The sequence below is a fragment of the Corvus hawaiiensis genome, chromosome 30, assembly GCF_020740725.1.
Source record: "Corvus hawaiiensis isolate bCorHaw1 chromosome 30, bCorHaw1.pri.cur, whole genome shotgun sequence".
In the NCBI taxonomy this organism is placed as follows: Eukaryota; Metazoa; Chordata; class Aves; order Passeriformes; family Corvidae; genus Corvus; species Corvus hawaiiensis.
The window spans coordinates 14,411,602-14,436,314 of record NC_063242.1 but is presented as its reverse complement, the minus strand read 5'-3'; the positions used below and the strand labels follow the sequence as shown (position 1 = coordinate 14,436,314).

The 24,713-nt window shown below is 44.3% G+C and overlaps 2 protein-coding genes and 1 long non-coding RNA gene across 12 annotated transcripts in view; 1 reads left to right on the top strand and 2 right to left on the bottom strand.

The window, feature by feature from the left end:
• Window positions 1–4,381, bottom strand: part of PPP4R1 (protein phosphatase 4 regulatory subunit 1) — a 65,523-nt gene extending 61,142 nt beyond the window's left edge. For 2 of the 10 annotated variants that reach the window (XM_048289246.1, XM_048289254.1), the window contains exons 1-2: window positions 4,201–4,381; window positions 3,883–3,927 (exon numbers count right to left, since the gene is read on the bottom strand). In XM_048289246.1, the coding sequence (XP_048145203.1) occupies window positions 3,883–3,927; window positions 4,201–4,207 (52 nt within the window). In that variant the 5' untranslated portion in view covers window positions 4,208–4,381. Of the gene's footprint in view, window positions 1–3,017; window positions 3,098–3,685; window positions 3,770–3,882; window positions 3,928–4,200 lie in introns of those variants that run through there. The other 8 variants (XM_048289248.1, XM_048289251.1, XM_048289249.1 and 5 more) reach the window with 7 other exon arrangements.
• Window positions 4,382–4,584: 203 nt separating this feature from the next.
• Window positions 4,585–23,943, bottom strand: LOC125318483. Its single transcript, XR_007200375.1, has 4 exons — window positions 23,442–23,943; window positions 8,106–8,200; window positions 7,016–7,420; window positions 4,585–4,799 (listed from the first exon to the last, which is right to left on the bottom strand). It is a non-coding gene; the product is annotated as an uncharacterized LOC125318483 (long non-coding RNA).
• Window positions 23,944–24,051: 108 nt separating this feature from the next.
• The window catches only part of RAB31 (RAB31, member RAS oncogene family), a 66,675-nt gene continuing 66,013 nt past the window's right edge, over window positions 24,052–24,713 (top strand). Inside the window, exon 1 of the mRNA XM_048289431.1 lies at window positions 24,052–24,165. Coding sequence (XP_048145388.1) covers window positions 24,127–24,165 — 39 coding nt within the window. The 5' untranslated portion in view covers window positions 24,052–24,126. The remainder of the gene's footprint in view (window positions 24,166–24,713) is intronic.

The following is a 24,713-nucleotide window of genomic DNA, read 5'->3' as shown; positions in this document are numbered from 1 at the left end:
TCAGACAGAAGACCAAGGAAGCCAACAATCCAATCCTTATTTGAAGGGTTAGAGTCAATGAAATTGTCTTTCATTATATTCCTAGAACTCACATCTAGGAATTAATTTCTGTTCTATAGCCTTCTGTATGTTCAGCCAGGGTACACTCGCTTGTTTTTGGGTTATTTTCCCTTTTACTTCAAGCTAGCAAACAAGGAAAAGCCACAGGCTGAAGATGGAAGAACCAGAATTTCTTCAATTATTATCACAGTCTTTGATATCAGGGGCTGTATCTACAGAAGTGAAACATCAGCTAAAATCAAAGTACTGAAATGCCATTTGCAAGCTATGTAACTACTTAAGGCAATCATCTGTTTAATGTACCAGGTGTAAAGTATGCATTCACCTCAAGAAAAAAAAAAATTCAGTTTTCCAGTGGTTACCAAGCAACCAAGAGCAGAAAAATAATATGAAGCTTTCAAAATAGAAATGCAAACCAAAGCTGAAATTAATTATTTAGAAGTCAATCCAGCTGGTTTATCAACCACTCTCTGAAAGCCTTTCTTATAAAAGCTCTTGTTTAATCTCTGACCTCTTAAACAAATCAACAAAAGGAAGGGTTGTTTTTTTTTTAAATAGATGCCTTCCACAGCATATATTCTCAACCACTACTCCAACAGCATAGATTTACTGCTCTCTTTTAAAATCTAGGAATGTTTCATTAACCTAAATATTTCTTCAGAGAAAAGGAATTTTTTTTTTTTTAAAAGCAGCTGTTAAAACAGTACTCCAAAGATACAGTACTTTACTGTTCTATATTTCAGGTTCATTAGCATCCAACAAGCTGGCATAATGAATGAGAAGAACAAATTGTACAGTTGTACAAGTTGTTGATTAAACTCCAACTTTCCAGGAGAACACTCGATTACAGAAACCTTAAAAGACAAAGATCATAAAACAGCTGTTCTTCACTCTGCGTATCTTAAAGATGCACAGATGCTTGGTTCATTACTTTCAGCAGCAACTGTGCATGGTTGTTTGCTCAACTCCAGGACTTTCTCCTACTGCTTTAGAACACGACCAATAAAAGGTATCTCTAAAGTCACCTTAACGATTCCTTCATTAGAAGGCAACACTGAATCACACTGTAGATTCTCATTACCAAAGGGAAAAAAAACAAACCAAACAATACAACAACAAGAAATTTCATGATTCAGGCTCAAACCTAGGCTCACTGATAAGCTACAAAGGAACACCTAATCTAGTGAAATGTCCTGAGCCTTATGCATAATGAGAGACTCTGTTTCAGATTCCAATCCAGACCTTGACACATGCATTCAGTCTTAAACACCCCTGATTTCTCCAGTACACCTCACAGATGTTTTACTATACTGCTTGATATCAGACCAACTAAAAGCCCAAAAATTTACTGAAAGCATAGTTCACTTTTCAAAACAGACGATCAATCACACTATTTAAATCTATCTAATTCCTCCTCCTAAATTATACCACCAGGACTACAGGTATGCCTGCAAGTATTTTTCACTTGCTTATCCTTAAACATAGCTTAGCACACTTAATAGCAAGAATGCAGCTGGCAGAATCACACAGGCATAAAAGCTGCCAGGACTTCCAGTTTTATCACTATTGCATTCTACTACTTCAGTAATACACCTCTAAACCAGTGTCTAACTCTGCTACTTGAAAGAGCTGCAAACATTTGAAATATTTACAACAGAGGAATACTGTAGGGTGGGGTTCAGGCAGGAGTTGCAACTTTCTGTCTTATTTTTTTAATTGTCTGTTTCGTATGTGCAGCCAATCAATTGAAAACATTTTCATAATTGTGTAAAACATGTATATGGGTACAAAACACAGCTATTTCAAATAATATGGCACAAGAAACAGTACTTTTGATGAGATATGTACGGTCTCCTTGATCTATACTATTTTTCTTTGGCTCACAGACACCACCCAAGAACAAAATCATGTAAAATTTAGAACCATAAAAGCCACTGTGTGACTGAACTACATCCAGACAGCACACATTGATGCACACAGAGTCCTGGTTTTTTCTCTTAAAATACCATGCGTAAGTATTTAGACATTTGCTTTTACCTACTTACATCAAAACCTCAGTAATTTTTAATGAGGTTTCAAATTTTTATATTTCTATGGCTGTTGCCTTCAGGATGCTCTCATCTGGACTGAGTCATATCTCCATGCGTATTATTTTCTTTCATTTTTGAAGACCGTAACATTAAGACCAGCACCAGGAACCCACACCTTCAGTCACCTCTCCAATGACTACAGATCATTTCAATTCCTGTCTTGCAGTCAACTAAAACCATAATCTAAGTGGAAACTTAAGAATGCACTTTATTTTTTTGTTAAGTGTGTCCATTCTGAAAAAGTCATCTGCAATCACAGAGAGTTTTCAAACAGCGACTTATCATGCTGAATTTTAAAAAAAAAGCCTTAGGGAAAGGCTCCTTTGTGCGAGGCAAAGCACAATAGGAGCCTTCTAAAAAGTGAAAAAGAAGATGTCAGTTAAATCCTGAAAAGTTTACACAGCTCTCCTCTAAAAACGTAAGCCACAAAACAGAAGGTTTTTCTCCTGCACTCCAGGAGAAAAACCTGGTGAAGAGATGCTGTGCAGACTGCACAGCAGACAAAATACCTTGAGGCAGCAACCAGGGGGTCCGCACACCCACGGCAGGCTGCCAGGCAGGTGCTTGCCTCCACCTCCATTTTCCCTTTTCACCCAAAATTCCTCCTCCTTTCCTTCCAAGAAGTTCCCCCAGCTTTGACACGATCAATAGACACCTTCTCACCTGAGCAACATCTTAGTCTGCCACGCTAAGGCTTCTCACCCCCGAGTTAGTGATTTTTGTACCACCCCAGCCACAATTCTGCTACTTTGCACTCTGACATTAACTCCTCTCCACAGACCTCTTCATCGGGGCAGGACTCACAGAACCAATTAGGTTGGAAAAGACCTCTGACATTATCGAGTCCAACCTGTCACAGAACATCACCTTGTCAACCGGACCATGCCACTGAGTGCCACATCCAGTCTTTCCTTAAACACCTCCGGGGACAGTGACTCCACCACCTCCTGGGCAGTCCATTCCAATATCTAATCAGCCTTTCTGAGAAGAAATCCCTCCTGGTGTTCAGCCTAAACCTCCCCTGACGCAGCCTGAGGCCATGTCCTCTCTCCTGTCGCTGGTTGCCTGGGAGAAGAGACGACCCCCACCCGGCCACAACCTCCTTTCAGGTAGCTGTAAAGAGCAGTAAAGGTCCCCCCCTGAGCCTCCTTTTCTCCAGGCTGAGCACCCCCAGCTCCCACAGCCGCTCCTCACAGGACATGTGCTCCAGACCCTTCACAAGGAAGGGGGAGCCTGAATGGGGGGGGGGGGGGAAGAAGGGGGGGGCGAGAGAAGGGGAAGAGGAATAGGGGACACAAAAAGATATACAAAATATAGAGCTATAAAAGGAACGAGCAACCCACATGCTGCTGCAGATGCAGCAGCCTTAACCTCCTCCTGCTCCTCCCCGGCGGCGCCCTGCCGTGCCCGGGCCATGAAGGGACGCCGCCCCGCAGGCAGAGCCTCCCCAGCCTCCATCACTCCTTCCCTCCCTCGCTCGCTCCCGCCGGGGCGGCCGCTAACGGCGCCCCTGCGCCGCCCGCCGCCCAACGCACCCTGCGGGACCGCCCGGCGCAGCCCCACGCGCGACCGGGACCGGGTCATGGACACCGGGAAGCGCGGAGCATGGCCATGGCTTCCTCCTCCTCCTCCTCCTCCCCGCCGCCTCCCACAATGCACCCTGGGCGCTCCCCCGCGGAAAGCACTTCCTCGCCCGAAAGCCGCCCCGCCGCTCCCCCCCGTCCCCACTCACATCCGTCGATCTCCTCGTGCAGGTCCTCCTGGAGCAGCGACAGATCTGCGGTGGGGGAGACACACACACACACACACACACCATGGACCAACGCGCCCGCCGACCCCCGGTGCCACGCGTGACCCTGCCCCGCCCGCGGGCTGCGCCCCCCGACGCCACCCGTCCCGCAGCCCCCCGCGCTCCGAGCCCGGACAGCGGCGGGCAGCGCTCCCGAAGCCGGGGCGGGGGAGAGGAGAAGGAGGGGGGATAGAGGAGGGAGGGCTGGCGCCTCGCCGGGGAGGCGGCGTGTGCGGGAAGGGGGAGGGGGGCGATGCCTACCCGCCATCTTGCTGCTGCAGCCCCCGCGGGGCGCCCGGCTACATCCAGCCCGCGGCCGGGCGGTGGGAGCAGCGGTGGGAGAGGGCGGGCACCCGTGCGGTCCAGGCCCCAGGCCCGGCGGCGCCTCTTCGCGTCCCCGGGAGAGCCGCGCAGGGAGGGAAGGAGGAGGGAGCAGGCGGAGGAAGGCAGGAGGAGGGGTCTGGGCCGGACACGCTGCCCCCGCCTCCGCCCGGCGGAGCTGCTGTCGTTCGCTTGCCGCTCGCTCGCTCAGGCGGCCGCTCCTCCCCGCCCCGCGCTGTGACTCACGCCCGGAGCCGCCCGGGCTGGTCCTGGGGCTGGAGAGCGCCCGGGCTCGGCCGCACGCCCCGGCCCGCTCACCTGCCCTCCACGGTCCTCCGCCAGATCGGGGCTCGGGCTCCTCCTGCCGCCCGCCAATGGGCTGAGGCGAGGCCACGGAGCTTCCCCTGCCCTGAAGTTTGGGCGGTGTGGGGTCGCCTGGAGGAAGGGCTCCGAAGTGCTCCTCGCCGTGGTCAGCGTGGGGTCGCTTCCAGAGGGCAGCGGGGCCACAGAAATCCTTGCCGCCGGCCTTGTGGGGTTACCTGGAGAGAAGGGTACCCTGACCTACTAGAGAGCAGAGTGTGGCCAGCAGGTCCAGAGAGGTGATCCTTCTCCTGTACTCGGCACTGGTGAGGCCACATCTGCAGTGTTGTGTCCAGTTCTGGGCTCCTCAGTACAAGAAAGACAAGGAGCTGCGGGAGAGGGTCCAGTGGGGGGCCACAAAGATTGTTAGTCTGAACAGTCTTAAGAGAGGCTGCGGGAGCTGGGTGTGTTTAGTCTAAATAAGAGAAGACTGAGAGGGGATCTCATTAATGCATATAGGTATCTCAAAGACAGGTGGTAAGAGAAAGGTTCCAGACTCGTTTCGGTGGTGCTTAGTGGCAGCATGAGGAGCAATGGGCATAAACTAAAACACAAGAAGCTTCACCTTTACATGAGAAAGAAGTTTACACTGAGGGTGGCAGAGCACTGGAACAGGCTGCCCAGCCAGGTCGTGGAGTCTCCCTCTCTGGAGACATTCAAAACCCACCTGGGTGTGTTCCTGTGTCACCTTCTCTAGGTGACCCTGCCTTGGCAGGGCATTTGGACCAGATGATCTACAGAGGTCCCTTCCAACCCTAACGATTCTGTGACAGGCAACCGTGCCATCACCACCATGCAGCCCATGAGCATCCTCCTCATGTGAACTACCGAGTTTCTGCAGCTGGGATCCCATGGCTTAAACACACAGGATATTCCTCCACTGCACCACTGTGCCTTCCAACTTCTGCTTTAAAATCAGGAGATTTAGTTGTATGTAGACACAAAGGTGCACATTGGTTTCTGCTTTTTTTGGCTGTACCTTTTAGTCACTGCTGATGGTTTTCATTTCAACTGTTTTGATAGAATTTTTCCACTGTAGATTGTAAGATTAAGAGTGTTGGATGAAACAAATGCTCTATTCAGTTGATAACCAGGGCACTTGATAGAGGAAAGGACCATTACTGATACTAGTGCTCCCTGGGAGTATTACCTAAGTCTTCCACAGTCTTGTTTTAAATTTCCATAATAATTGATGAAGTTGTTAATAGACAGAAAAGCAAAATAAATTATTTTTGGCTTGCAAAAAAGATGACATTTCATTAGCACTGTTTTTAACTAGGTGTTTGATAGGATGTCTTGTAAGCTGCTTTTTAACAATTTTTGTTTTTATTTGGTAAATTGTACAAGGATTAAATCTCCATAGTCATTCATTCTCTTTGCCATGGTGAATGAAAATGTGCAATCTTCTTTTAAAATGCATACATCCCTTTCCTTACAATCCTGTAGAACAAGCTCTGTCCTATTTCACACCTGTTCAATCTTTAGATGAGCCACTGGGGCCTACTGGATACTGATTGTCTAACATTTTCTTTTGTTCAGATATATAATCTCAAAATCTGAGTAAATCAAGTAAATTCACCATGACTAAGTTATATGAACCATGCTATTCTCTGCCAGTGTAATTTAAGAAGAGATTCAGGGGAAATATTTGACATCACAAATCTCTGGCAATGCTGGATGTGATAGCAGTAGACCTAGAACAGAAAAATTACGTGTACTTGAAGATTTTATTATCTTTATTACTGGAAGTTATTTCCAGGAAGTTTTCTCTCACCTCCTCTGCATCGTTCAACACAGTTTTGCTCCCTCTGAATTTAGTAGAAGTGAATCTAAGAATCTCTCACAACTAAAATGTGGTATACTTCATTTTACTGAGTGAATAGAGGGGTTTGACTTCTTTTTCCAACCTTTTCCTAAAAGGCACTAATGCTCACAAGCCATAGGTTACTGTGGTTTGAGAGCATCAAAGCTACCTTAAGCATTATTATGATTATCGTCATAAGGAGAACTTAATGAGATACATCTGACAACAATGACCAGAATTACTGCTCTTAAAAGTGTATTAACAGTGCTAATTATCATCAATTAATTATTGCTCCATATATAATTGTCTCAAATATTTAGGAAATTTTTATAATTTCTATGTGTGTATTTGTTTAACGAGAGGAAGTATAATTTATTTAATAAAGCAATGACAATTGCAAGCAGTCATACTGAACATAAGTTCATATAAATTAATTTTGGATCTTCCTGTGTGCTTGTGATCTTCAGTGGTGGTTGGTTCTTTCTGTGTAAGCAGGACCGTGTGGTATTTAAATAGCACAGATAACAAGGAGCAGTGTGTTACAAATTATAATTGCTCAGAAATTGCAGGGGTTTTTGTGCTATGCATTACCTGTAGAACATCAGACTTTGCTCCTCAGGTACAGTTGGTTCCAGCACCATCGCTAGGAGCCATCAGGAAAGGTCTCTTCCTCTGTGAGTAGAAAGAAACTCTGGCGAAACCTTTGGCTCATACAGTGACGCACGCATGATAGGGGGAAAATAATTTAGTTAAAACAAAAAAAATGGCTTTATGCCAACACACAATGCAAAATCCCATTTAATGAATAAGTAACCACGTATTTCTAAACTTGTTGGGCTCAGTAAATCCGGAGGTACTCCTTGAGGCCTGATACAAAGTTCAAGTTGTTGGTAAGATTCCTTGCCACTGGACACAGACGAGGCAGACAGAGAACCCTTGTAAGTGTAAGACAGATGCTGACTCTTGCAGATGAACGGCCGTTCCAAACCAGCACACCTAATTATGGAAGAAAATTTTCATGACAGACTTGTTTTATTAGACGAGACGTGTTAAGGAGCAAGTAATATAACACCTGCCAAAACGTTCTAGCAGATTTTGTGTTAGAGTTGTCATAGTTTAAGTACCTTTACAGGCACTGGGAAGTAAAAAACTGAAGAATAGATAAACTCATATTCTCACACTCTATCTCAAGGAAAAAATTCAAACACTACAGTACTACTTCAAGCTAGGGATGGAAGGATACGAATGGAAGACTCCTTAACAAGATCCTTTGCACATGATAAGACACCTGCATTATTATCTACATGATGGATCTCAAAAAAGTCTGTAGCAATCAACAAGACATTTCCATTAAGTAAAAGTGTAGTATTCACATAAAGTACTACATAAATCCTTTCAAACTTGCATGTTAGACACAAGATACCCAACGTTCACCTAGACATACTTGAAACAAGTTACTCTGTTGTTTGATTGGTGACATTTTTCAATCAAAACTGTTCCAGGTATAAGGACCTCAGGCTCAAAACCACTGCTGCACACAGAACTCACCCATGTTATTTTACTTATTATCTTAGATATTATTATCTATTTTTCCTCATTTGCTTGAAGAAGCGGGTCTGATCAGATAGTGTCAGCTTTCATTGTCAATATATTAACCAGCTTTGCATTTTTCCCAGGCTACCTTGGAGTGTGGGAAGAGCTTCCCATAAATATCTGCGCAGCCATCTCTCTATCCTCCTTCAGATTCCTCCATGGAATTCTCTTTTCCTGTAAAGCCTATCAAAAAATGGATCAGGGTTAGACCGCTGGTGCACCAAGGCAACTGCTTATTGTCTTGAGTAATACTGACTCATCGTCCTCTTGGCCACCCACAGGATTCCATCTGCCCGCATATGTTGTCCTTGATGGTTCAACTATTCACTCTTTACTTCCTGGACTATCTTTTTGTTCTTTACAGAGTGTTTAAGCAAATTTGGCCCATAACTAAATATGCAGATTAAGATACATTTACACACATAAGCACATACATATAATATGTATGGATACATATGAAAACCCAGTGGCTGAAGTCTGGGATTTGCAGTAAATTTGCATTCAAAAATACAGTAAAGCATTTCTGCTAAAAAGAGGTGTTCATCAGAAAATGTTTCCTTTCTTGTCCTTTCCATTTCCCTTTCCCTTCTCTTCTTCCCTTCCGTACTCCTGTTCTTTTTTCCCTCTCCTGTAAAAATACTGGAGAGGGGTGGGGTTCTGTTTTGTTTTATATCTGTATTCCTTGTGGTTGCAAAAGTTTTTGACTATGCATCACTCAGTTTTATTTAATTTTTCCTTTTTCCTGGGTAAGAGGTTGAGCTGATGACTACTGGTGAACCTTAGCATCAAACCAGCTACCACTGCTCCCAGTGAAGGCCTTGCAGAAGGATTTTAAACATGCAATATGCCAACCATGAATAAATTAACACCTAAATTTGCTGACAAAGGCCTGGTTAATATAAAGTTTGCCTTGTGGGTTTCTTATGTCATTCCAGGTCAGCAGCAAATTGCACGGCAAGTTCAAGTGACGCTCAAACCTCTTAAAGCTAGGAAATACCCACCCGAGGTACATCCCAGTGCAGCATTAAGACTGCACCTGGAGCTTGCAGTGGTTCTTGGCCTTAATTTCCAGGCAAATCTCTTGCACTAATGGCATGGAGATGGCAGCTGTGTGGGCAAAATGAAGAGAGGCATGCAAGCCAGGAGACAAGTCCTGACTTCATTTTTCAATTAAGACCATGACCAGTGGTGATATCCACAACTGCTTTGGCCATAGACCAAAAGTTAGAGTGGTCTGTCATCTCCGTAGCAGTCAAGTGAAAGTCTCTGTATCTGACTCTATAGGTGCTGAAGTTGACTGTGAAAGAGCACAAAGAATTATTGTACCAGAGGCTGTTTCAAGGAGATTGGTCTCTGTGTTTGAGAGCAGTGTATGTACAGGATTCCTCATTTAGTAGCACTCACCTGGACACAGGTTTTCCTTTAAGAGCACTTAAAGTGCTGCAGCTCTGAGATGTTCTGCTTCAGGAGTCACAGTGTCATGCATATGTATGTTACGGGAAGACTGAATCATTGATCAAACAATGCAGAGTTCAGGTTGTGCTGCTGTACCATAGCTCCGGATTTCCTGGTTCTCAGAGGTGTCTTATCTCACTGTCATACGGGAAAGGAACAAGACTGGGCAACCAGAAACTGAATCTTCTCCTCACTGAATTGCCTGGGAGGTGGAGTTTGTTGATTCGGGGGGGGGGGGGGGGGGGGGGGGGCGGGATTTGTTTATTTATGTTATTTTGGTTTTGTTATTTTAGTTTTGTTTGCTTTGATAAGGAAAAAAAAGTGAATTTTGGCTATTTCAAGAAATTCCAGCAACCATCTATATGTGCACTTGGGATACTATTGTAGTAGATACATTTATCCCCCAACCCTTCATCCTAAATCTCCAAATCATTCTGAAAAGAAATAAATTATTCTCATCTTACAGATAAAGAAACGGAGAACGGATGTGCTTCATACTGCTTGAGGCCTGAGATGGCAATTAGTGCATAAAATAAAATACACCCATAAAAAGTTTTCTGTGCTATTTTTTGCTGTCTGATGCCATTACATATATGACAGCAGTAATCTAATGCATGGTTCCTAATGTGCCAGCTGTCAGTTGTAGACCAGGCCAGACCCTCCCTGTTAGATTGGCCCCTGAGCCAGCCAGGCTCTCCAGCCTTTCCTCAGCCCACGCAGTCTCCCTTCCCCACCCAAATAGTCCCTGCCCGGAAATACCTAACCTGATATTCAGATTAATATATTTGCATTTATTCACTCCTTTGCTTCCTGGTCTACTGAGTTTGAATTTGCATCTCTTTAGATCTACTTGGATATTGGCACATATAAGCTGAAGGCTCCCATTCTTCTGAATCAGAGATGAGTTACCAAGATCCCAGAATGTACCTCAATGGGCCAAATGTGACTGAATTATCACTACTCCCAAACCTCCTTTTCCATGGGTTTCACATCCCTCCAAGTGGTCCTTTCCTAAGATCCTTTCTCTTCTTACTTTAGCACCAGCTCTCCCTACTCTCCTCCATCCCAAATTCCTCTCAGCAAGCTGCTGTGTATAGCACATTTAATTCTGTTCTCGTTGACAGTTTTTGAACCTTCTTGCTTATTTTCTTATACTCACATTGCATTTTTCCAAAATAAAATAGAAACAAAACCTAAATCTTGGCAGAAGTGCAGTCCAGCACCTTGTCTGCAGACCTTTGTTATATTTTAACTGGACTTAGGTCGGGCTCAGGAGTAGCACAGCTGAATACAAGCTGGCTGGAAGTCTTCTTGGCACCCTATTCAGCCAACAGTGGTGTAATCCATTTAGTCAGGGAGAACTGGGTACATGCCTATGCAGGCAGCCAAGCTCTTTTTTTGCTGATCTGAAGGGTGGTAGGTGCCAGTGGGAAGCATGTCGGGAGAATGATTGTTTTGGGACACGGCTTGTTATCCTGGCCTGTGCAATCGCTAGGACCTGTCAATCCTTAAAAATGTGAGGGGTGGAGAAGTCAAGAGGTTACTTCCTAAGAACCCTTTGTTTAGATAACCCTGGCTCCTGCAGGAAGCCCACTGAATTTCAGGGTCAGTTACACACATGGATTTTAGACCTCTGGAGGAGGCAGCCTTCAGATGTGTGTGTTTGTACAGTCTTTGAGGGCAGATGTGAACTGATTCTGCTTGTGCTCCATCTCAATTGGCAACTGTGTAATTACACTTCATGTAGCGCTGAGCCCAGACAGAGGTATGGACAGATAGTGGCACAACATTTGGAAATTAGTATAAGTATATATGCAAAATATAGCAGAGGTCCATTCACTGAAGAAATAATTAAAAGTGAAATTGTTGTTCCTCTCAAAGTGGAGGCCAACAATATTCAAAAAGACTCAGTGCTTATCTTATTTGCAGTGTTAGAAAAGGATTACAGACTATGAGGAAAGGATTATATAACAGAGGAAACAACCACCAAAAAGCTACCCAGAGGAGAACTGGATGATGGTTCTTGACATGTGCTGGTTTCTACAGAGAACTTTTCAGCTATTGAACTGGGAGGGAATCCAAAGAATTAAGTGTTTTATCTGAAGTAAATGTACACAAAACTAGAGGGGATACAAATTAACACAAAAATCCATGTATAATTTCTGAGGAAGATGGTAATAAAGTATGAGTTAAGAAATCTGACAATGTACAGAGCCAGATGGTTTGTAATAGAAGGTACCAAAGGTTTACAGAGCTGTCTGGTCCAAAAATAGTTTCTCTGTTTAATTAAATTAGCTAAGATGTGAAAGAGCAATTACAGTCCTAAAGCAGCTCCTGGGTAGGCTGATTATCTCAATAATTTCCAAATCAGCTTTGCTCACTTGATATAAAAAAAGATTATTTCCTTTTCTTTTACCATCCTATAGGGCTTGAACCCCTGGGTGCCTGGTTGAGGTACAAGTGTAAGCTGTAATATTTTTTAACTGTGGGAACAGTTAAAGGGTGTTGGATATATTAAGAAGCTTTATATTATGCATTTCAAATTCTTCTTGGATTCAAGCACTGGCACCATTCCAGGTTCCAAGGTTTCTGTTTAAAATGAGATTTAATGTACATACACTGTAACATTGCCAATAATATCTTGAACTGGGTGTGTTTTATTGGGTGATTCATAAAGTAAGACAGACAAGTGTGCACAGTGGTATTGGAATTTGGGTGGGATCAAAGTACTGATTTAGTGTAATATGTTTGTCAAGCACAGCATACAGGAAATCTTTCTGAATGAAGATGGATTTAGCCCATGAGAACCTCAGTATATTTCCAACTGTCATTTATTCTAGTGAACCCCCCTTTGCAAATATCAAAGTAAAACTAAAAAGCTGCATCACTCGCTCCCAGATATTCCATGGGCAGTGAGACTACAGTAAGACTTTTTGGAAGTAAAAGGCAGGAAAACTATTAAACTTAATAAAAATTACATTGATTTAAAGGAAAACTGTCTGCAGTTCCACCACAGAAGAAAATTCTATCTATTCTCTAACAGAGTGGCTGCAACATTTTTATTTAAATACAACTTCACTGTTAATTGAGCATCCATAAGCCTACTGAGCTGGGTATGCTGTGATTGTACATTTGCATGCGTGTACCTCACCCTCTGTGCACTCTTCCTGTTCACATCTCTTTCCAGGCAGTAGTTTGAAAACCACAGTGCTGATTTTGTTTCTGAGACTAAGAAGCCACTCGTACTGAGAACAAGGAGCTCTAACACTGGGAAACTGAGCCTTCCTTAGAGGGCTTCATACTGGTAGGAGGGATAATGCTGTCCTGAGTTCCATTATAAAAAGCAAGCTGTTACATTTATGAAACACCTGTTTAAATACAGTATGTTTAATTCTTTGACTCCTGATCAAGAATTACATTCTCTTTTTTATCCTATACTTCTTGCTAAACAGTAGGAACATAGTAGTCTGCCTTTCTCCCTGCTTTCTCCACTCAGATGCACTTGGAGGACATAAGCACCTCGTTAGTCTGACCATGCTTAGTCCTAACTGCTCCCTTGGCAAAATTCATGCATTTGTGAGGAAGGACAGCTTCCTGAAATGAAAGGGAAACTAGCGAAAGGAAGGCTGTGGATCCCCTTTTTCACAAGGAAGAGTTTTATGGAGGAGAAGGAGCTTGCCAGACTCACGTTTGCACAAAAGAGACAGAATAGGACAAGGTGAGCTCTCCTGCTAACAGGAGCTAAAAGGACTCAAGGTCTGCCCCTAGCGCTGGAAAGGATTCGGTACAGGAATCAGTGCAGATACCGTGTTTTCAGACGGCTTTCCACCTTTCACTTTGAAAAGTAGTTTGCTGTTTTGCAAGACCTGTGTATAGAGAACTAATATTCCAAAGATGTTATTTAGTTCTCAAAATGTCCTATCAACTGTGATTTTTTAAGGGTATGAATACTATTAACCTATAAGTTAATGGATTAGCTTTAAATAATATATTACATCCTTTCCCTCGAATGTATTTTGAGATTTATATTAGATTAAATACACAGCGAAGATTTTAGTTTGTAATTTTCCTCAGTGAGAAATAGATGAGATAGGAGGCTGCGCTTGCTGTGGTGTCCTTCAGCTACCCATGAAAAGTTAATCTGTAAAGTTCTCAGAACCGTCATGGAACAAAACTTTGGGATATTAAGAACTTGAGAATAAAGGAAAAATTCTTTCTCCTGGAAAGCTCTAGCTAATATGCATTAATTATCTCATGATACCTTTTGATAAGTAAACACAAAAGCATGCAGTGTACAGCATGCCAGTGCAAGTTAGATGAGATGCAGGGAAATTTTGGCTTATCTTGAAAAAAGAAGCCATAGAGTGATTTTGTTTCTTTGATCTGCAGACAGATCCTTCATGAAGATATGAGCTGGGAGCAGCAAGTCTTGCTTTAAGGCAGGATTTAGGTAATCTTATCTTCAAAAATCTCTGCATCCTTTTTTCTTCCACGTTTTGCTCCTGATATGCCACTAACACAGCATATGTACATTTAGCCTGATTATTTGCCTACCATACTTCTTCCCTCGGACTAGATAAACCAATCAACCAGCCCTCAGTGTGAGCTTATTTCTTGGGTGACAAGTCCAAGAATAGGTGTGCCAGAGGTGTCCTCCTCAAAGACATGTTTATGTCCCCACTCCTGTCCTGGAATAAGTAAGACGTTATGGTCTTTCTGTTGTTGTGGGATAACACACCCAGGCAGCTCTGCATCTGGCTGGAAGCCTTTGAACTCTCACTGTATCGTTAACCTTCCCTTCCTGCAGGATAAAGCCAGCCAGTAGTTCAATTTTTTCCCCATCTTCTATGCAAATCATTTGGGACTCAGCTTCCCAGATCCTTTCTTATTTCCAGTGGTCTGATTTCCTTACTTTTCAGGCTGCTGTCTGTTTTGTAGTGACAAGCAATTGCTATGACCTAAGTCACCCAGATGCCCAAGTGCTCCCATTCTCTGTGTAGGAGCGAAAGGGGATATTCCCACCAAGATGCAGTTCATCTGAGCTTTTTTGGAAGAGAAATTACAGCCAAATCCCATGCCCAGAAGTTCAGTCAACAATAGTAGCTCACATAAAGTCCAAATTACTCACAGGTTATGCTCTTCCCTTGCTAGTGACTGCATGAACACCTGGACCAGGGGGTCAGGGACCACATCGCCATTCCAGCCACCTGCCTTACTGTAAGGAATTACTTGGCACAGCTATTTCAAACTCGCTTCAACCAAGGCATTAAGAGTTTCATGGGAATTTTTTTATATGTTCTAACACCAAAATGAGACTTCTGACTCTTTCTGGGTTTTGGTGAAATGATATTTTGTCTCTGCCAGAGCATCGGATTTATTTTCTAATCCATTTTACCACCCTCCTGATATCATAAGATTAAGACCGTGGTAGCTTCTCTTTAAGGTTGTTCTGCAGATAGATCTTCACTTTGCTGATTCCTTTGCTGAAAATAACTAGTGCTAGTTCTCTTTAAGCTATACCTTCACAACTGCTCTATTACATTTTTATTCTTATCTATTAAAACTTTTCTAACTGTGAAGGTGAGAGATATGATTTCATGATCTATGTGTGATGAAGGTATGCCTGCAGACCCTTAGAGTGCAGACCTAATATAGAACTTTTCTTTTGTATTTAATTGCCCTAAAAATAACATTTAAAGCCTCCTAGTGTACTGCAAGACCTTTGGAGCTAATGCACTCATCATCTTTAAAGAAACCACAAGAAGTGATTGAGGAGAAGGGTAAAATAGCTGGACTGATAAAATAGGCTGCATTGTGCATATTTCCAGTTTCTGCTCCTCAAGATGTTTTCTTGGCTATTAGTTATGTCAGGGTAATCAGCACCTCTTGGTACAGTTAAGGTCCTGAATAGTTATTGCTTATTGGAAGAGATTACTATGTCATTACTCCTCATTAGAAAATTAAAGCTGTTGATCAAGTACTGCATTCTTTTCTGCCTTGTAAAATATTTTATTAATATGTATTTAAAAACCTACAAAACAAAGCACACTAGCTTCTTACTTATTTTTAGGTTTGAACAAACTCAGATTATCTGTGTTGAAGCCAAATTCTGAGATCCATAAACAGGCAGTACTACCACTGCTACATAGGGAAATTGGAGTAAGTATTAAACAAAGAGTTGTCCTGAAATGAAAAATGCAGTCATCATTAACAGCAATAATTGTGTGGTCAAAACTTTGCAAAACTGCAGGTTTCTTTAAGGGTTAATTCATCCTCACAAAGGACATAGACCCAAAACGGGAATTTGGAATTTACATCAAACATCCTCTGCATTTCAGGGCTGTTTAGACTGGTGGTGGGAAGAGGGGAGGTCACAATCCCAAACTCAGACTTAAACTCATTTCAACACACAAAAATGTCATTCACAGCAGAAACAAAACAAAAGGAAAAAAAAAAAAAAAAAGGAACGCTATCTTTTATGCTGTAGATTTTTTGGATTGATGAGAATTCCTTGATCAGATTTTTCTCCCTCTGAAATTTCTTTCTCATATTGTTTTCCTATTTTCTGCTGGGAGTGCAAAGATCCCTCTCACTGTTTGTCTCGGTTTTGAAAGACAGGTGTCTGCTAAGGAAGGCAGAGGCCCCCCTTGAAGTGGCAGATATAACCCCTTTTCCCTCCAAGTTATTATATTTTGAAATCAAGGGCCTTTAGGCAAAGATGTGGGAAATAGGAATAACAGTTCTTTACTATATATATATATGTATATAACCAGTCAAACAAAACAACAACAACTCTGGCAGTAACAGCAAACACAAACCCAGTCCCAGCCTTCTCGGCTGTCAGGCCCTTTCCCCTCGGGTGCAGTTCCGCTCGCAGCCGGCAGGGGCGCTGGCGGCTCCCGGTGAGCAGGGCAGGTGCGATGGTTCCCCCGCGGCTGCAGGGGGCGCTCCGGAGCGAGCTCGGGAAACCCGCGGCTCTGGTGCCCTGGGATCCCGGGAAGGGATGGAACAAAGGCTTCACAAACCCCTGGGCAGCTGATCCCGGGCTCTCAGGAACAGCAGGCTGGAACGGCAGGCTGGAGTGGCAGGGACGGACGCAAATCCCGGGTGGCAGGCGAGATGTATCCAGATGGGAAAAACCACGGAGGCCCAGGCAGGCAGGGCGAGCAGGGCTACAGCGTAGCGAAAGCTCGAAGCAGCAGCGGGGCAGGGCAGCCACAGCCCAGCCTCCAGCAGGGCAGGGAAAGCGGCTTTTGGGGTCCCGGCGTTGCTTCCAGCAGGAAGAAAGAACGGCCAAAAAGAAAGCAGCAGCAGCTCCTTTCTCTGCAGCTTCTCTCTCCGGACGCTCAGAGCGAACTGTCCCCACACCCAGGTGTAGACAAAAGAGTAGCCAGGCCCGCCCCACTCCCCTTTTTGTCTTTCTTAAGTACAGCTATTTGTCCCCTAGCAACATGCATATGGGAGAAAATTCCTTTAACAGGAAAACCTAAGACTAAACTAAAACCCCAACACTGTTAAATCTAAACAAAGGAATCAGCTTTAGTACATAAGACTAAAGACTAAGACATAAGTCTCTTCAGTCACCACCTGGCTTACAATTGAATTTTAGTTTCTCCTTTGCGGTTGCCTCACGATTGTTCATAATGAACACCCACCTCCACTGATGCAGACACAAAGATAGGAGTGACACCACAAGCTGGCTACAGAGACCCTTCTCACTGCCTAAACTACCGTTAGGTCAGGATGGATAGATGCATTTTCACTTGAGAACTTTCATTTGAGCCTTGTTTGGAAGGTCCCTGTTTGGGTCTTCTGTAACCAGAGGAAGCACCCATCAAAGTGCATTCACTGCCTGCGGATTTAATGAGAACAATCAATGTGAAGTTCAAACCTCCTCTGGCTGGCAGCACTCGCTGGGTATGTTTTAAGCAAACCTGGTGTTCACTTGGCAGGACAAACTTCTGAGAGTATAAGAGCCCTGTTATCTCTCCTTGGCAATATGCACAATAGAAGCCTGCTTGCTAGACAATAAAACATTGGTCTTAATATAAAACCCTTTTCACAGTTTATAAGGCTAAGCTTAATTAAAAGGAGAATTGTGTATGCTCTCCTTTCATTTAGTAGTAAACACAGCCTCCTTCACCTCATACAAAGCTAATGGTGGTAAACCAGATACTGCACCACTCTGTATGAGAATAGCGTACTGTGGAATACACTGCTGGAAGGAAACAGCATGACTATTCAGTAAATCTAGTTGTAATGTATGAGAACCTCACTGGGCTGCTCCTGCAGTGAGCTGGAAGGTATCACTGTCCTGCTGCAAAGACTCCCTGAATTTTGAAATAGAGATCTGCAATTATCACTCCAATCAGACAACCAACAGTTGGGTGAAGGTGATCTTCACATTCCCTTTTCAAGCAGCAAGTAATAGGTGTCACCTATGGCAGAAGCACGAAAAGAATGGAGCAAACCAATGTCAGCACCACCGAAAGTAAACTGAGACAGTTCTTGTCATCTCCAGGGACTCACTCAGAACAATCATCACGCTGTCTTTACAAACCATCCTCTCAAAACTGGCAGCCCAAAGTGAGGACCTGCAAAATAGAACATGTTACAAGAGCTATGGCCATGGCCAAATTGCAACTTTGAATACCCCCAGTCAGTGAGCCCCCCGTTTTGAACTGTGCCTTGGCACAGGAAATCACAACATGCTTTTGTTTGGATTGGTGTTTACACTGCAAGCACCTGCATGCTCAGACATGGTTTTGTATGGAATGATACATGACAAAGGACTCGTGCAGCCTTGTGGGTTCACATTAATATTCTCATAAGGTTCATGTAGAAAAGGAGTTTGATAATAAGATACAGAATTCTCATCAAGAACTGATTGTATGAATTTGCCCAGTATAAGGAATTTACAGGATGCAGCAACTGGATTGATTTTGATGGACTGATTTCATGAAGTCACATTGGTGATTTCAATCTCAGCAGAAAGAGCTGTAACTTAATTCCTTTGTGACCTGATGTCCAACCTCAAGAGTTAGTGTTGACTGGCTGTCATGGTTTAACCTCAGCCAGCAACCAAGCCCCAGGCTGCCACTCGCTCACTCCCCCACCAGTGGGAGTGGGAAGAGAATCAGGAAGGTGAAAGCTGGAAAATGCATGAATTCACATAAAGACCATTTAATAGGGAAAGCAAAAGCTGCACATGCAAGCAAAGCAAAAAGGGGAATTAATTCACTGGTTCCCATGGGCAGGCAGGTGTTCAGCCATCCCGGGGAGAGCAGGGCCCCCTCACGTGTAGCAGGGACTTGGGAAGACAAACTCCATCACTCCAAACATCCCCCGCTTCCTCCTTATTCCCACACTTTATATACTGAGCATGATGCCATATGGTCTGGAACATCCCTTTGGTCAGTTGGGGTCAGCTGCCCCAGATGTGTCTCCTCTCAGTTTCCCACCTTCTCTCAGCCTTCTCCCCAGCATGGCAGTATGAAGAGTGGAAAAGGCCTTGGAGCTGTGTAAGCCCTGCTCAGCAGTAACAAAAACATGTCTATATTAGCAACCCTGGTAATTTGTGTTCAGCACAAATCCGAAACACAGCCCCATACCAGCCACTGTGAAGAAAATTAACTCTACCCCAGCCAAACCCAGCCCACTGGCCAATTTACTTAGCAATATGGACAAATAATCTATTGGATCACTGAGTCTTGACTTCTGCTTTTTCAGGACATCTCAGAAATTTCTTTTTACCTGTATAAAGCTGTACATTGAAATTAGTTTGCTTTTCATTTTTTGCTCTGACTGGACTTTTCAAAGCCTTAGCAAGTCCTGCCCCTAACTTCCAGACTAAATCCGTCTAAAGCTAATTTATGTCTATTTTTTAACTGAGCCAATATTTTGCTTTAGCTAGTTCTTGTCCCTTCTTGGTCCTTAATTTGCTATGGTATTTGCAGTGTTCTCAAGTTTACCTCAGCTTCTGTTTTTCTGATGTAAGCAAAAAGCTTTTTTTTAAATTCTTTCCCCATCTAACAGTGGAGAAATGTTGCACTATCACCAGCTTGAGGCTGTGGGACATCATTTGCAAAGAATGAGAAGTCTTGCATCACTTTTCACTCCTCCGATAGGAAATTGCCTTGGGGATTAGCAGTGAATAGCAGTGTAAACTTGACCCCCTTGACAAACATACATCTCTGATGCTAAAAATGTTTCCCAAGCACTTCAGGAACAGTCCATCTGTTACAAGGTCCGACGAGAAGCATGCTGGTAAGCTTTACATGAACAACTCCCAGGTTCCACTCAACAGCAATAATGCTGCTTTTCAAAGTTCTTGGCAGTGAAGCTGCAAGTAGGATCTTGCAGAGATTTACTCCCCTCTAACCCTTTCCAGCAGATTTTTCTCTTCAGGAGGGAGTGACTGGACCATCCAACTGCCACAAGCAAGAGATGTTCAAACACGAAGCAACACTACAATAAAATGAAGCAGCAGCCAGCATCATAGTTTCCTGGCATTAATGCTGGAACCAGTGGGTTAAGAAAAATCTAATTCACTTTTTGCATGTGCAATGAAGTGGAATTCTCAAGCTAAAAAAAATTGCAGTGGCTTAAGACCTGTGTAACTGAAATCAGAATCATGCTCTTATTTCCACCAGGTCTTATTTCCTGTACTTCTCTGGTTTTCATGTCTCAGGAACTCTCATGGTGCTTTTCCAGGGCAGTCCTTTTCTAGCCTTTAACTAAGCAAACGTTGATTAAGTAAACTTTTACTGCGATCAAGTAAACAAACAAACAAACAGAAATAGCATCTCCCAGAATTTTAGCCATTTTGTAACCGCTGGATTTTGCATGGGATCTAGGAGCTGCAAGTTGCTCCTCCCACTCAAAGAACAGCTTGTTCAGCAGCAGCTGCTTTCCTTTTAAGAGATTTTGGCAGTTTCTTGGGGAAGCATCAGAAAGATTTCTGTGGTGGCAGTCATTACTGTACTGCAAGTTTCTGTCATGCAAGGGATGTAGAGACATTTCTCCCCAGGCAGCAGGGAGTTAACTTGCCTCCTGTTCCCTGCCTTGGGAATAAGAGCTGGGATGGCAGCCCATAGTAGGAGGGTCTGGATTGAATTCGCCAGTGAAGAGGAGGGATAACATTTTTGTGTGAGAAAGATGCTTGCCAAGAAATTGCGAGGGGAAGTAACATGGGAGAAAGGAAGTAACTCATCAGTGTTTGGGACAGAAAACAGCAGTTTCAGGATCTGGGTACACATCAGGGTCTTGGATGGATCTTTCTCTACCTACGTCACTCACAGAGAAAGAAAGCAGGAGGAGGAAGTGTAGATGCCTTCAGAAGCTTATGAACACTGCCAGAACCTCAAAAGCATCCAGTTTCCTACCAATACAGGCTAACTAAATACTGCTACACCACTTCTAGAGAGGAAGAGACTGAGGTTGTAGAAAACTTTTAAAAATAAGACTAGTTTTCTACCAGCACGAGCCTCATTGGGGCAGAAACATGTGAGCAAGGGCAAAGAAAGGGCAGCAGCAGCCCCAGCTGCCAGGCCACTGGAGGACACCATGCTGGGACTTGAAGCACTAAAGAAAGGCTGCTGAAAACCAAAGCCACTTGGCTTTGTACTTCCCAAAACCAAAATACAGTTGGGTAGAAACAAGTAAGGTAAATCATTGCTTCAAAACTTACAATTATTCATTCAATGAGATGCTACAAAAGGAAGGAAAAAAAAAAAAAAAACTTCTGGGATGCAAAGACTTGTTTTCCTTTGCTTTTAACCAGCCATTTGAAAACACTGCAACATGACCAGTTCTGCAAAAATGTTTTCCTGACCACAGCATCTTGCATGCAGACAAACACAAGGATTATGCCAGTTCCTGGAAGAATGAGCGTCAGTAGCTTTTTTTAGTACTGGAGCACATCTGTTTGTATTGTTGTTTTTCTCTCTTATCTCCCTGATTTTGGGGATATCTTTTTTGTTGTTTTTGTTTTTCATAGCCTCTTTGTTAAACAAGTACTATAGGTTACTTTTTCCTCTGGTTTTTCATTTTTGTTTGTCTCTAGATTTTTTGCCTGTATAATAAAATTGCCCTTAACAAACTCTCTTCTGCTGTCTCAGCCTGAACAACTTCCACTGGGTCATCTTTGTGCTACCATTTTAAACAGTTTGCTTGTTTGTAAGTAGCTAATTAATTATTTTTTCTATTCAACAATAAACTTTTGAGCTCTGGTCTGTGACTTCTTTTAGTGAGAGCTCCTGTTTCACCAGTGTGTATTTGAGAAATTTCCCCAGGTAAGATGAAAGATGGGAATCTGACTTGCTTTCCTGGGAAAATTTCTCAGGCACTGTTTCTTATTTTGGTGGTACTGAGTCAAGACAGCAATTGGACATGTACTTACATGGCTTTGAAGTCAGTGAGATGTATTAACTGTCTGAAAAATGGACAGGTGTCCCTGCCCGTGGCAGAGGGGTTGGGACTAGATGATCTTTCAGGACCATTCCAACCCAAGCCATTCTATGATTCTATGATACTGTAATTCAAGTGTGTCTTGCTGAAATTAATTCAGGCGACATAAGGTTTCACATGTACAGTAATGAAAACATCCTGGACTTGAAGAATTACAAAATCTGGACCAAAGGAAAGGGATAGATGACTAATAGGATACATGAAAGACACAGAAATGTTTAAAAACATGACAAAACCCCCAAAAGAATCTATGGAAAGGTGGTCCTGAACCACAACACTGTCTATGAAAGAACGGAGTGGGATGGTGTAAAACCTTAAAGATTTATATCTCCTGTCAATTTGTAGAACAAATTAGTGGCTGAAATTTGTAAAACTAAATAGAAGTTGCTTTAAACTGAATGTCCTGAGTGCAAACTGTAATTTTTCTACATCAGGGAGTGTATCTCATTTGCTTATTGAAATATTTTAGTGTATAATGCATTCTTGTGGAAGGGCAGTGAGCAGCCAAAATCCTTGCAATATTCTGTACTGGTTGTCTGAAAACCTGCTGTGTCTTGTTTCTCTGCTAAATTCTCTTAAAAAAAAGAAAAAAGCTCAATTAAATCAAAAACATCTCTCTGATGAATCTCTCCTTTGATCTCTCTCTTTTGATAATCTCTCTCCTGACAGGCTGTGATACTCTGCTAGCAATGCTTTGTGCTTTCCTCCATGGGGATAACAACTGTTCTGCTCCAGGCATTTCCTTGGCCTAGGATTTGGGATCTCTGGAAGAGGGCAAACATCTCCATCCAGCCTATTTGTGTGAGTGCAGGACTCCCTGTGGAACTATTTGGTGTTACAATGAATGCCACAACAGTTTATTGCCAGGAAGCACCTAATGACCTGGCAGTAATCTCACTATGACAGATCAAGATTTTCTTCAATTCCCTTTAGCAATTTTACCTGATAAATTAGTGCAGGGGAAAAAAAAAAAAAGGACAAAATAAAACCGTAAGTAGAACAGAGGCTCTGATTTAAAATATCTAATGGATGATGCTCTTCTGCTTTCCTGGGGTTATAGTGTGCAATGCTTCTCCATAAATTCTAGAACATTGGATACTAAGAGCAGAGTGGTTATGACTCCTTCTTCACTGCTTTCAGAGGAGCAGCCTTAAGCTGATGAGTTTAACTTAAATTTGGCATTTGATGTGTGGGGCACAACCCTGCTAGTAACCTGAGGTTGACTATTTTAATCCAAATTGGGTCTGTATTACTGGGGTTGGGTAAAAAAATGGAGTTACTATTTTCAGTGATTTCTTCACATAGCAAGAAAAGCTAAAAAAAAAAAAAGAAAAAAAAAAGAAAAAGGAGATGGATTGAGATGATTCTCAAACAGAGCAGCAGAGCAGTCCCTATCCTGTGCCTGGCCCGGCACATGGTGTGTAGGACTAAGCATATGCACAGCCCCCCTGCAGGATGCGGTCTCTCACAGACTGTTTTTCTCACAACAGCAAATACTTACCTTGCAGTACAAGAAAGACAAGGAGCTCCAGGAGGTGGTCCACCGGAGGGACACAAAGGTTATTAGAGGTCTGGAACACCTCTCTTATGAGGAGAGACTCTGGGCCTCAGAGAAGACTGAAGGGGATCTCATTAATGCGTATAAGTATCTCAAAGGCAGGTGCCAAGAGGATGGTGCCAGGCTCTTTTCAGTGGTTCCCAGTGACAGGATGAGGAGCAATGGGCATAAACTAAAATACAAGAAGTTTCACTTCAACACGAAGAAGAAAAGAACTTCTTTTCTCTGAGGGTGGCAGAGCACTGGAACACGCTGTCCAAGGAGGTCGTGGAGTCTCCCTCTCTGGCAACATTCAAAACCCACCCTGTGTCACCTGCTTTAGGTGACTCTGCCTTGGCATTGGGGGCTGGACGAGATGGTCTCCGGAGGTGCCTTCCATCTCTAACGACGCTGTGCTGTCCCCGCTCACCAGCCCGCCCCGGGGCTCAGCCCTAGGGCGCGGCTCGCACCCCGACCGCCCCTGCCCGCCCCCGGCGAGGCCCGGCGGCGCTGGAGGGGGGCAGCGGCGAGGCGGGGCCGGGCGCGTGTGACGGGCGGCGGGGGCGGCCCCGGCGGGGCTGAGCCGCCTCGGCGGGGCAGTGCGGAGCGGCGGCGCGCCGGGGATGCGGAGCGGCCGGGCCCCGGGCAGATGATGGCGATACGCGAGCTGAAAGTGTGTCTGCTTGGAGTGAGTAAGAGTGGCCGGGAGGTCGCTTCCCCCTTTCCTTCCTTCCTCTCCCACCCCGCAGGTGGGGGCTGTGGGAGCTGGGGTGCCCGCTAAGCCGGGGAACGCTTCCAGCCTCGCTCTCCCGCTTCCCGGGGGGCGCCGCGTCTCCCGGTCCCGGCCGGGGCGGGGGGGTCGGCCGCAGTAAATTCCTGCACGCCGAAACTTGGCACCGGCCTCCGCTTTGGGGCGGGGGGAGGCTTTGGGGCTTGTTGTTTTTGTCTTGTTTCTCAACTTTTTCAAAGTGAGACGGGCGTAGCGGGCTGGGGGAGGTGGTGAGTGGCTCTCTTTTGGGGCTCTCCCCCAGCGCTCCCCAGGCGAGGTGGTCGCCGGCGCAGAGCCGTATCCCCCGGTGGCGGTGGCCTTGCGGAGGGTCTCCCTTCGGTGCCAGAACCCCGAAGGCACCGGGGGGGGGGGGGGGGGTTCCTGCCCATCCCGGGGGCTCGTCACAGGCGGCGGTGTCCTCGCCGAGCCCCCGTTCCAGCGGTGGGCAGCGCCACGGAGAAGAGCAG